The sequence below is a fragment of the Sorex fumeus genome, unplaced genomic scaffold (genome assembly GCF_029834395.1).
Source record: "Sorex fumeus unplaced genomic scaffold, SorFum_2.1 ptg000006l, whole genome shotgun sequence".
Taxonomy (NCBI): domain Eukaryota; kingdom Metazoa; phylum Chordata; class Mammalia; order Eulipotyphla; family Soricidae; genus Sorex; species Sorex fumeus.
The window spans coordinates 48,370,624-48,383,944 of NW_026606063.1; the positions used below are offsets into that span (position 1 = coordinate 48,370,624).

The 13,321-nt window shown below is 40.6% G+C and overlaps 1 protein-coding gene across 6 annotated transcripts in view; it reads right to left on the minus strand.

The window, feature by feature from the left end:
* EHBP1 (EH domain binding protein 1) overlaps positions 1-12,720 on the minus strand; it is a 365,545-nt gene extending 352,825 nt beyond the window's left edge. For 2 of the 6 annotated variants that reach the window (XM_056127034.1, XM_056127017.1), the window contains exons 1-2: positions 12,465-12,714; positions 11,207-11,619 (exon numbers count right to left, since the gene is read on the minus strand). In XM_056127034.1, coding sequence (XP_055983009.1) covers positions 11,207-11,310 — 104 coding nt within the window. In that variant the 5' untranslated portion in view covers positions 11,311-11,619; positions 12,465-12,714. Of the gene's footprint in view, positions 1-11,206; positions 11,620-12,464 lie in introns of all 6 variants that reach the window. The other 4 variants (XM_056127059.1, XM_056127052.1, XM_056127043.1 and 1 more) reach the window with 4 other exon arrangements.
* Positions 12,721-13,321: the final 601 nt, after the last annotated feature.

The window sequence follows — 13,321 nt, forward strand, 5'->3', positions numbered from 1 at the left end:
CATTATCCAATTTAACAATCTGAGTTTTTTGTAGTTGGAGATTTTACTGTTACATATTTAACTTCTAAGAAAAGTCTGTGCAAATGAATTTGGACATTTTCTTTAGCCAGAAGGCATATGACATGAGCCAATGTGCTTCTCTTTTTGCAACTATTGCCAGTAAACATCAGAACTAAGTCCAATGTTCAAAGGTAGCAAAAAAGACCTCTTATGTGCCTAGTAACAAGAATTCTATGCTCCTCTGAAACAATCTCTGTCCTATTTATGCCCCTAAATTAGTCAACAGAGCTTTATTTTAGATACTTAAGCAGACAAGCTCGTTTGAGAACATAGGTAAAGTATCAACTTGTAATTTTATTAAGCATTTAAAAATTAACAACTCTGGAATTAACAGTAACAGAGAATGGGGGAGGGGGGTTGTCAAGGGGCCAAACCATGCTTAGAGGTTACTCCTGGCTCAACACTTAGGATCACTATATGCTGTGCTTTTTAAAACATACATGGAGCCAGGGATTGAAAGAGTTGGCTGAGTGCAAAGGAAGCGCCTTAACCTTTGTACTATTTCTTTAGGGAAATTTCCCCAGGGAAACTTTTAATGCAACAAATTTACCAAATAAAATCTTAAAACTGCCTAAAAATATCTCTGTAAGATAAATATATACTAACATCCGGCAGCATTTTTACTCCCCCATTTCACAAATCAATTCCAATCTTTTTTAAAATATGCAAAAATTCTGATGCAGAATATGAACATCCCATTGAACATTCAGTTCAAAGTTCTTGTGTATTTTTTTCCTTTAGCACACTGGACTATTTTTATATCATCCAGTGAACTACTTTAGTGGCTCTTTTGTTGAAATTTTCCACAAAATTAGAACATATCTGATGCATCAATAGCACATTTCTAGAAATGCCTAATTTAACTTTCCAGAGCATCTAATTGCAAACAACACTAACCAAAACCAGAAAAGTAGAGCTTCTTCACTATAATCCCTTAAATTTTACTTTGAAAGTTAACTTTTAAAACACAGAATATCAACATCTACTATCAAAATAAAGTAAGAAAATTGCATTCCACAAAAAGGTAAAATTTAGTTCTTGAGCTCATTACAAAAACCAAATGGACAAAGAAATTAAAGAAAATCTGAATAAAGAAATATGACATAAATGCCATATACACACAGACACAAACACACACATGTTGACAAATCAGTTCTAATTTGGAGGCATTAAGCAAGTTTTCTAGGCTGTCTTACTTGAAATAATTGCTTAGAAGAAAATTAGTGGAGCCAGACTGATTATACAGTGGGTAAGGCATTTGTCTTGCACATGGCCCACCTGGGTTCAATTGCCAGAACCTGATATGCCCTCTCCCCAGTCCCCAGCACAAAGACAGGAGTAAGTGCTAGTGTAAGTACTTACCACCCTGTGGCTCAATTTTTTTTTAATTTTAATTTTTTAATTAAGGAAATTGTTATAAAATCATATGAATGGGTCTTACTCCAAAGGCAAAAATATGCAGTTTTTCTCCCCCCCCAAAACAAAATTTGTGACAACTTAGTTCAGCACAATGCTTCCGCTAATATGCTATCTCATTACTCCCACTTCTCAGGCAACTTCAACCTTCTGTGCTAGTTCATCTTTCTCTAATACTTTTAAGTATTCAGGTCATATTTCCAATTGTCTTGGTTCTCTACTCCTTTCCTCTGATATTCTACAGACGTTGCTGCTTAAATAATCAGATAAATAATGTGTTTACAACAGACATCGATCTAACTAAACACTCTATTAATATTATTCTGATATAATCATCAAAAGAAGGCCATGCTAAATCACTGTTATTATCAGGCTGGGGGCTGGAGTGATAGCACAGTGGTAGGGTGTTTGCCTTGCACACAGCTGGCCTGGCCGATTCTGGTTCGATTCCTCTGACCCTCTCAGAGAGCCCGGCAAGCTACCAAGAGTAACTCGCCCGCACGGCAAAGCCTGGCAAGGTACCCATGATGTATTCAATATGCCAAACACAGTAACAAGTCTCATGATGGAGACATTACTGGGTCCACTCGAGCAAATCAATGAACAACAGGAGGACAGTGCAGTATCAGGCTGGAGTGACAATACAGCGGGTAAGGCATTTGCCTTGCATGTGGCTGACATGAGTTCAATCCCTGGCATCCCATATGGTTCCCTGAGCATACCAGGAGTGATACCTGAGCACAGAGCCAAAAGTATCCCCTCAGCACCACATGTATGGCCAAACACAAAAAAAAATTTTTTTTAAATAAAGCTTTGTTATTACAATCTCCACTTACAGAATAGTACTAAAAGGTTAAGTAATTCATCCAAAGTTATACAACCAAAGAGATCAATTTTTGTATATAAAAAGACTTGAAAGTTCTCCAATGCTATTCTAAGGTTTCCTTCTGTAAGGCTATACAAAGCAGGCACAGTAAGCTTCCCTCTGTCGCTTATGCACTTGGACTAGTTGGGCACAGCGACGAAAGAAAGGTACTGGACTCTAGATTCTACCAACACTAGATGCAAGTAACTCTGAAGATTAAGAGCGGAAGTTAAAGCTCTTTTTCTTAATGAGCACAGGTCTAATTGTATAGTCATACAGCCTAGTAGCACTGTCCTCTCATTGTTCATCGATTTGCTCAAGCAGGCACCAGTAATGTCTTACAACAAATTGTAAGACTTGTTACTATTTTTGGCATATTGAATACATCACAGGGAGCTTGCCAGGCTCTGGTGTGTGGGCGGGATACTCTCGGTAGCTTGCCGGGTTCTCCCAGAGGGGTAGAGAAATTGTATCCGGGTCAGCCGTGTGCAAGGCAAACACCTTACCCACTTTGCTATCGCTTCAGTCATGCTCAATTCCTTAGGGCAGCTGCTGTTGGAATTTATGAACAGTATTTATCAAAAAAGGTGAGTGTATACTTCAATTACTGTTTATCTTTTTTGGCAGTATTATAAATATTTTTAGTACTTATGAATATCTATTGTGCTGGAGCGATAGCACAGTGGGTAGGGCATTTGCCTTGCACGTGGCCGACCCGGGTTCAATTCCTCCTCCCCTCTCCGAGAGCCCAGCAAGCTACGGAGAGTATCTCGCCCGCATGGCAAAGCCTGGCAAGCTACCCATGATGTATTCGATATGCCAAAAACAGTAACAACAAGTCTCACAATTTGTTGTGAGATGTTACTGGTGCCCGCTCGAGCAAATCAATGAATAACGGGAGGACAGTGCAGTGCTACAGTGTGAAAGCAAGCATAGGCAACATAAAAATAAACGGAAATAGTTATATTCTATTTTAATTCCAAAACTTTTTTACACGTGGGAGCTTGGATCAAGCCAAAGTCTAAGAGGCATTCTGAATCAGGTGTGGAGACAAGTGTAATATAAGCACTGTAATATCCAATTATGGCATTAAAAACTGGCAGTGTTTTCCTTACATTACTAACCACAACAAATTTTGTACAATGGAACTTCATAAGGAAAAAATATTTAAATCTGAAGAAAATAATATATGTAACAATTTTACAATTACAGAATTTTAATTTTTGTTCTTGTTTTGTTTGGAGCCACACCCAGTGGTACTTGGAGACTCAGTGCTCAGGTGTGCTCACTCACTCCTGGCAATGTTTGGGAGACTACACAGTGTCAGGAATCAAACCCAAAGCCTCACACATGCAAGTGGCTTTACCATTGAGTCATATCTTCAGTCCCAACAATTCCAGTCTTTTTTTAAAAAAAATGGTAAAGTTTTTTTACTTTACCATAAAATACTGGTAAAGTAACATCAATTTATTATCCACTGAAATTATCTATACAACAAAAAAGAAGATTGTGCTATAGTCCACCCCAAGGTATAAAGTGTTCAAGCACCATACAATTTGTAACTAGAATATTTTAAAAATAAAACTCAGTATCACTGCTCCTCTCATTCATTAAACTTTCAGTACCAAACTTCCAGTCTTAACCATTTCTCTTCCCACAATTCTTGGCAACCTCACAGACCATATTGAGGATAATCTAATCTAATATATCTTAGTCTCTAAATCCTATAACCATGCTCTTTAAAAATCTTTCTCACCATTCCACATCAACCAAATGCCATGCTCGAACCCTAACAGCTATACTTTCTTGTTCATTATTATGGGAGATGAGGAAGAAGATTCCCAACTGTTGTCCAGAAGGTCAGGGGTCCCTCCCAGGGACTCTCAGTCAATGAGGTCAAATGGCTCAATGTGAAGGTGCAAAGATGCAGCGCTACTTGGTAATTATCTGGGCCACCACCAACTCACACTTTGCTGGATGCTTCTAGGTCCAGAATTGACAGTGTTGAAGAGCCTTTAGGGTTGTACCCAGTGATGCTCAGGTGACAAGGTGATGCATTGGATGGAACTGCCATCTGCTGCTTGTAAGACATGCACCATAACCCCTATACTATCTCTCTGGCCCCTTGAGGTAGTTTCTAAAAAGGAACACCTTTCTGAAAAGAAATGGAAGCATTTGAACATGACTCATTGAAATATAGGAACAAAGAAATTCCATTTAAATTCACCTAAAAAATAAAATTAAGAGCTAAAGAGATAGGAGCATTTGCCTTACACTTAACTTATCTGGGTTCGATCCCTGCTATCCCATATGGTAACATGAGCACCACCAGAAATGATCCCTGCATGCAGAGCCAAGAGTAAGCCCTGAGCATCTCCAGGTATGGAACAAAAGCCAAAAAAATTAAAATAAAAACGAAGATTAAAGTATACTCATATACTTAAATACTATATTAAAATACATTACAAATGTGATTGGTTTTTTAACTAATAAATAAATGTGATCATTATATTTCTATCTTATCATCACCATTAAGAATACCCTTCAAAATCAAGCATCTTACTCTGACTTCTGTCCCACTCCCATTTTTATTTATTCTAGTGCCCTAGGGCTGGACAATAGCACAGCGGTAGGGCGTTTGCCTTGCAAGCAGCCAACATGGCCAACCCGAGTTTGATTCCTCCGCCCCTCTCAGAGAGCCCGGCAAGCTACCGAGAGTATCTCGCCCGCACGGCAGAGCCTGGCAAGCTCCCCGTGACGTATTCGATATGCCAGACACAGTAACAACAAAGTCTCCAATGGAGACGTTACTGGGCCCGCTCGAGCAAATCGATGATCAACAGGAGGGCCTAGTGCCCTAACCACAATGACTATTCCATTTTTTAGATCTCTAAACCACTTTCTCCATGTTTTCATTGACAATTCTAACTCTGATGTGCTTATTTTCCTCCTTTTCCATTTTATAGTTCATCATGTCTCATTCTACCATTTCTGCTCTTTTATTCTAAATTTCCTGGAGCCAAAGTGATAGTAATACTGAGGGCAGGGTGTTTGCCTTGCACTCAGCTAATCCAGGTTCAATCCCCAGCATCCTTCCAGCACCACCAGGAGTAACTCCTGAGTACAGAGCCAGTAGTAACCCCTGGGTCTGACCCACAAACCAAAAATAAAAATAATTCCTATTCTTCTTTTTCAAAGTTACACATTTCTGACAAAGCTCTCGTGGGTTAAAGCCAATCCTGCTTCTCCATACATTAACCTGAGCACTGAATTCAGCTGACCAAAATATGTAAACTTGCAGGTTGCATTCACTTTAAACTTATGATCACAAAATAAGAGGTCACTGGAATTATCCAGCAATCCTTCATTTTAGTAGTCAATTCATTTTTATTCTGACAATTTCTTACTTCCCCTGTCCTCCATTCACCAACAATTCTGATCCCTGCTCTCTGCTAATATTATACCTGAGAGAGCCAAAGCAGTGAAGTATATATCCACATCCTCTCCCACATTCTAAAACCACACGGGCTGCCTGCTTTCCTTGAAATAATGAATTGTCACTGCTTACACTTAAATTCAAACTTTTCACTTACGTTCTAGATTCCATTGGCTTTCTTTCCCAGCACTGCATTACTTTTACCTTTATCAATCATTTTCATCAGCATTCAAACATTATACATTTTTTATGTAATGGATGTACCTTGAACACTAGGTCCCATTTCAGCTATAGACCTCTCCAATGTGCCGCAAAATTCTACAAGGGCCTGCATTCACTGTATCCACTTCTCTTACTTCTAAACCAGTGTTGTCCAGAGTGGGTGAAAACTACTTTCACTACAGGAATGATCCAGGGGAGGCAATAATATCCTCAGGTGTAATTAGCATGGGAAGAGAGGAGCTGTGTGTACCCTTAAAGAAGGCAGATTTCCCAGGAGTATTGAGTGATTTTTTTCCCCCTCTGAAAAGGATGTCAAATACGTGGAGGAACATCTCTTCTAACACTATCTAGCTGGGTTTCCATGCTTACCACTCCACTAAAACCATCTCTCAAGGTCAACAGCATTTTCTTTCTTTCTAAATTCAATGGTCATCTTGCTCAACCTTCTAACAGTATCTGACACAGCTACTTTGCACTTGACTTCTGGAAAATACACTTTCCTAATTTTACTACAACCTCCACTTGTATAAACTGAATTATCCCAAGGCATAATTCTTTAAGATTAAGATCTTTAAAAATTCCATAAGATATCTCCTACACCAACATAGTTAAAAATACCATCTACATACTAAGACATTTTTAGTCTCTTCTCTTCCTGGTTTAAAGCAGTTCTGAAATGAGTTTGACAAAAGCAGGGTGTTAGGAGAGGACCTTGAAACATTGGTGGAGGGATGCCAACACAATGGTAGTAAATATAGTAATGGTTTCTGTTTTTGATTTTGTTTCAGGCCTCACCTGGTGATGCTCAGAGGTTATTCCTGGCTCTGCACTGAAGAATCACTCCTATCAAGCTCAGGGGACCATGTAGGATGCCGGATCAAACCTAAGTCGGCTGCATGCAAGGCAAGTACCCAACCCGCCATACTATCACTCTGGCCCCATGGAATTGGAACTGAATGCATGAAACCCTTTTAACAGCACTATAAATCACAGTGGCTGAATAAAAATAAATAAAGGTCATCCTAAGTTTTATTCCTGAACTAAGTTCTTAAGCCACTAGACCATGAACAAATCAGGAAGTGGACATTATTGAAACTCATGCTTAATCAGGGCAAAAGCAAAATACTATGAGATGACAATAAAAAGAGGTCTGAGAAATCTGAAGCCTCAAACCCTCCAATCTATACCAAATTCTATGATTAAGGATAAAGCACCATGAGTTTACTATCTAAAATAAGATAGTCTCTTTAAATTCCTACTATATCCCATTATGTCAAGGTTTATAACCTATACTATGACCCCGCCCCCCAAAAAAGTGGGGATACAGTTCTATCCCCCAATCACAAAATTAGTAAAAAATTCTTTCAGAATTCTGATTCCCATTACCCCCTTTCATCAACAAACCATGACCTTCCTGAATGCCATCCTCATTTTCTTTAATTTCAAATTCTTACGGAAATGCATTTTGAATACCAGAATCATACATGGACACTTACTGTCCATATATTAAGGCTGAAAATTTTGTTTTATTAAACACTGTTTCTTAAATGTTAATATTCATGCTGTGGATCTATGAAAATGCGGATTTTGATTCAGAAGGTCTAGGGCAGAGTCTGAGTGGGCAGTTCTCACAGGTTCCCAGGTGTTGCAAATGCTCCCCACTTCTCAGAAAACACACTGAGCAGAAAGGTTGTAAAAAGCAATGGCACCCACAGGTTTCCTCCAAAGGCCCAATTCTAAAACAATGCTGTTCCTTTTTAAAAAAATATTGTTCTCTATTTTCTAATTTATTTCAGATCTATTTTCTTATCCTCTCTACACTTGCAATTTAACTTCAATGTTATTACTGATATCTTTCCGTTTATTTACTTTTATTGACATCTTGTAAGTTTCCTCCCTGCCTTTTTGCTCTTTCATACTCTCAAAATAATACCTAAAATATAAACAAAGCTGATTTTAAAAAAAAATCTATGTGGCTATGGCTATTTTTATTTCTATGTCCTTTAAATAGATTGTGATTCAACATACACATACCTACTAATTTAAGAAATCCTGCAGGCAAGGATCAAAATGAAGAATGAAAAAAAGGAGAGAGACAGATATAGAGATAGGGTGACAGAGAAACAGAGAAGTATAGGATACAAATATAAATGGGGTGGGACTAAGTTATACCTACTAAAAAAGTCTAAGCAAAATAAATAAGTACTAAAAGTGCTGATATTTTACATAAAATTCTAAAGCTCTACTATTACAAAAAAAGGAAAATGCTAGTACATAAAACAAGCACATTACTCTCTGGGTATAATTAGTTACTTGGTGAGCTTGAAACTTTATTTTTAAAAATGCAGGACCCACACACTCCACTCCCACAAAATTAAAATATTTAAAAAGAGAATTCTAAACCAACCAAATGCTAATTGTGTTAAAGCTAGATCCTACCATCAAGATCTAATTTAATAGGTTTGGCATAATATCCATGCCTGAAAACAATCAAGCCATCCATTCAACTATGATCAAATTAAATTTTCATTCTTGCTCTAACCTTGAGATGCATTAACAATAACATACTTCTCAAGGAAAAAAAGATTCAGGTTGCTGCAATCTGTGGGAAAGAAACTGACCTTACGACTGAAAAATTACCTGATGTGTCTTACCTCCCTTAAGTAAAAAAACTCAAACTTAACCATCTTAAAGTTACGCTTTCAGTACACTGCTAAGAAATATTTCTTAAAAAGAAAGAAGTGCTTGTTTTCAGGATTTTTCATGTATTCCCTAGTTTGGTCACATGTCTATCAAGTCAAAAACTTAAATGTCAACCAAGAAAGAAAGCTGTTTCCCAAAGTGGACGATACAGTCTGGAGTTGCTAAATGATGAGAGGCAGAAATGCTATAGTAGCCTCCCTGCAACTGGGGTGAACGGAGGCACACTCTGTCTGCTCTCTTAAAGAAGGCACATTTTGCAGTGGGGGAAGACAATGAGTGATCTTTTTTTTTCTTTTTTTCTGAAAAGAGGGTATTCGAACAAGTAAGTTTGGAAAATGCTTACCTAGACTATTCTGTCTCCATCCTTTCCAGATCCCCAATTAAACTGACCACTAAGTTCTATGTGTTTTGTTGTTCATTCCATTACCACTCACTGCTTTAGTCAAAGCCTTTTCCCTTACCTTGTTTACTGCAATATCTACCCTAACTGCCTCCAGTCACCCTTTCCATTATGAACCATATAATAGGAGTCAAATGATTTTCTAATATGGAGGCCTAATGTTTCTTCTATTCAAAACCTTTCACTATTATCCCCAGCAACCACCCAAAAGTCCGAGATTTTTATTTATTTTTATTTTGGTTTTGTTTTGACGTCACACCCAGCAGAACTCAGGGGTTCCTTACTCCTGGCTGCACTCAGGAATTACTCCTGGCAGTGCTCAGGGAACCCTATGAGATGCCAGGGATCGAACCTGGGTCAGACACATGCAAGATAAATGCTCTACTCAATGTACTATGTCTCTGGACCTAGTCCAAGCTTTTTATAAGAGCACATAACTTTCCATGATCTGAATCCTGATTCTCAAACATCATATCCCACTGCACTTCCTCCCATACTGCACTTTAAGTCTCATCAATATCAAACTACTATTACTTCATTTGCCAGTACACCCATATTTAATAACTCCATGCTTTTGCATAGGGTTGCTTCACTCTTAACTGTTCTTTCTTTCTCCAATGGCTTCACAGCCCAATTACTATGAAGCTTTCAAAACTATGTTAAGATCCCAGGAAGCCATACCAAAACAATACCTATCCTTAAAGAGTTCACTTTACCATGGCCTACTCTGCCGTCTCTGTACTAATGGCATTTATTACTAATGTGTTTACTAAGTGCTGATACTGTTACAAGCATTTTTCAAACATCAACTAATTTAGTCTTCATAATAATCTTTCCAATGAAGTGGTACCATTATTTCCTTTGAAGATATGAAAACTCAATCACAGAGAAGTTTAAGAAAAAAGAAAAGTGGAGTTCATGCCCAATTCGGTCAGCCTAATCAGTGGCTGAATAAATAGCAGTACTCCTACATTTAAAAAAAAAAAAACCTGTTCCCCAAAGATACCCAACAGGTAAGTAATGGTAAGTAATGGAGACAGATTAAATGCCTACAACATACATACTCATATTATTGCACCTCTCACAATAAATTTAATTATGTAGCTGCCAATACTCTTAACTGTGAGCTCTTAAAAGTGGAGACTATTTAATATTCATCTCTAAAGTCAAAATGCAAAGCAAGTTTAGGCAACCAGATTTATCATTTCTTAAATTGTAATAATTCTAACAAGTATAAGAGAAAAGCAATCAGAAATAAGTATCATAGAAATACTCAAATATGCATCACGGGCTACTTTTTCATCAAAAAAAGGTACTTAAAAGAGAAATCAATAGTTAATACAGACATGAGATTAGAGTCCTGTAGGCAATGAAACGGGCTTATTTTTTCAGTAATACTTAGTCACTGCAATAAATCAAAACTTAAAGGTCCATTTGTTTGAAATAAACTTTTTTCCTCTAAGAATTCTTGTTTATCATTCAAGACAGTGAAAAAGAAAGCCCTAAATTTACTTTGTACAAATGGAAGGAAGCAAATCATAGACCAGCACTACTAATTGCTTCCTTACATTGGCCAAGAAACATATCCCATTAGGCAATTAAAATAAAACACAGATGCCTGACTAAGCATATTACAAAAGAATTTCTAAAGTTGTATGGACTGGCATTCTATTATTCACATAGAGAAAAGTCCTTTATTTTAAGCAAAGAAAAATGCAGCATCGAAACCACAATACAATTTATTACCACACTCCATATAAGTATAGCTTTCTATATTAAATCATACGTTATCAAAACAAAGCATTTTATATTTCAACATTATACTTTAAAATTATGAAAGTCCAAGTTATTCTAATACCAATGATGAAAAAACTAAAGATAAAGTTGACTGATCTGGCAATCAAAGTCCTCTGAGTCACACTGAACTAAAATAATTAAAACCCTTAGGCACAGTACCAGCAACAGTGCACACTACATACACTACTTGGTAGAGTAATCTGCACCCCGCCCAGGTTACATGGGTGTACTACAGACAAGTAAATCTGCTGTCAGATGAGACAGATTAGGCCACAAGACAACAAACTCTACACCAGGCACATCTTACCATTTCTTGGTACACTCCACCATCAACTCCTGGTAGGAGGCCACAAACTGGAACTTGGACGCGTGTTTCCCAACACGCTGCAGTCTCTTCCAAACTGAAGCCATGATGATCAGTCAATATACACGTGAGCAATTATGGGTTAGCAACAGAGTAGCTTTAACAAAGCAGAGGGTCCAGGGCAAAGCAGCTTTGCATGAATGTCTGTACTTAAAAAAAAAAAAAAAAACTCAACTACAACTTGAAATGTTTGGGGTCCATTAGTCTTCTCCCTGTCTCACAGGGTAAATCCCATCGTAGATGAATGGCCCAGTCAATAACTCTATGATATACATGACAGGATGAGTTAGAGGAGGTTCCCTCATGGAGACATCACCATTCCACCGCAGGGGCTCTATGATGTGTATTCTGGAGGACTGAAAAGCAAAACAAAGAAAACACATGAGAAGAGAAGCGTGAGAAGTGACTAATCACCCATGTTAGATAACACTGCAACGGACAACCCCGGCTCTCAGCGTGTTATTGAAACAATGAAACAAAACATCAACCTCAAAAGCCAGTAACAGCAAGGATGCAAGACACCACGGAAGAAAATGTTACTACATAGGAGATGTCGATTACCTGCACACCTCAGGCAATCGTTATCAACAATTCAGACACGCAAGTCGGGGCTCTCCCTGGCTCAAGCATCCCTCCCCCTTCCAGCATCACTGAAGGGCGAGCAGAGCGGGAAAGTCTAGGGATGCTGTTTAATGTCCACCGGCAGTGTGAGGGCGGAGTGGAGCATTTTATATAAACTTTGTTTTTTCAGCCGGTAATTAACAGCCTCGAGTCACAGAATATGTGCTTGGAACAAATTAGGGGTGGAATGCTGTTGTTCACTCGGAGAGAAAAATAAATGGGGAAAGGAGCAGAAGGAAATCTCCAGGCAGAGGGAGGGCAATGTCCGGGCTGCAGGCCACTTAGGTAGGTTCTCCTTCACCTTCGCCGCCAAACCCAGGGAAATGGAAACTCTAGCCTGGGCGAGAAGCAATGACCAGCAGGGCGAAGGGCACAGTGAGGGGTGCGGTGCCTCCTCCCCCATCCCCAAGGAACAGTCAGTCCGCCGGCGCCTCCAAGCCTCCAGCACAGAGCCCAGACCCCTGCCCCCAGCGGAGGCAGGCGGTGGCTCGCCCACAGTCCCTGTCACCCAAGCGATGCCAGCAGACCCCAGCCCGGCGCCCGGCCCCGCCGCACGTCCACTCCCGCCCCCTCCTCACACCTCCAGTCCCGCTGTCGGGCTGAGTCTGGCCCCGTTCCCTCCTCAGAGCCGCTCCTCCATCGCCGCCGCAGCAGCAGCCGCCGCCGCCACCGAGTCCTCCATCCCCGCCGGAGCCACATGGAACAGAAGAGGCAGCCGCGGCGCTCGCGGGAGCCGGGGTCTGCAGCCCCTCGGGCGGCCGGCGCGCCTCACGCCCGCCCCCTCCCGGACGGAACTGCCCCGCGACCGTCCCCCACCCTGCAAAACCCTGCCAGAGCCGCCGCTCAGCGCCCAGCACCCCCTCCCCCGCCTTCCTCCTCCGCCACCATCATTACCTCCCCCGCCGCACCTCTCACACTAACCCTACCCACGGCGGCTCACCCTCAGTCCGCCCCGCCGCCATTGGCCAGGCCCCGACAGCGCCCCGCCCACCTTGGCGCCGGGCCTTGGAGCGGCGAGGGCGCTCCATTGGCTGACTTCGGTGCCCATCGCAGGGGCTCCACCCCCTAGGTCTGGCGGTGTTTTTCCCTTAGCCTGGAACGCGGTACGGTCTACCCTGCTTTAAAAAAAAAAAAAATTGGAACCCGCTGGAGGACGATCCCGCCCATTCGTCTGATTGGGTTGGAGTTATGGAAGCGATAGGCGGGAGGAGTAAAGAGTGTTTATAGTGAACTGGAAGATGATTGCAGAAGGTGGATGTCTGTCAAAGGCGTGCCGGGTGCCGGGCGGAGTTTCTGGCTCCAGTCTGCGGTAGCAGAGTCGGGCTAGGGGGCCGAGCTGCAGCGGTTGGGCCTGTGGCTCCAGAGGTTTTCTCTCCTGTACTCTACTATTCCCATCCAGGAGCACTAGCAACTACGGTGCGTGCACACACAGCTTTT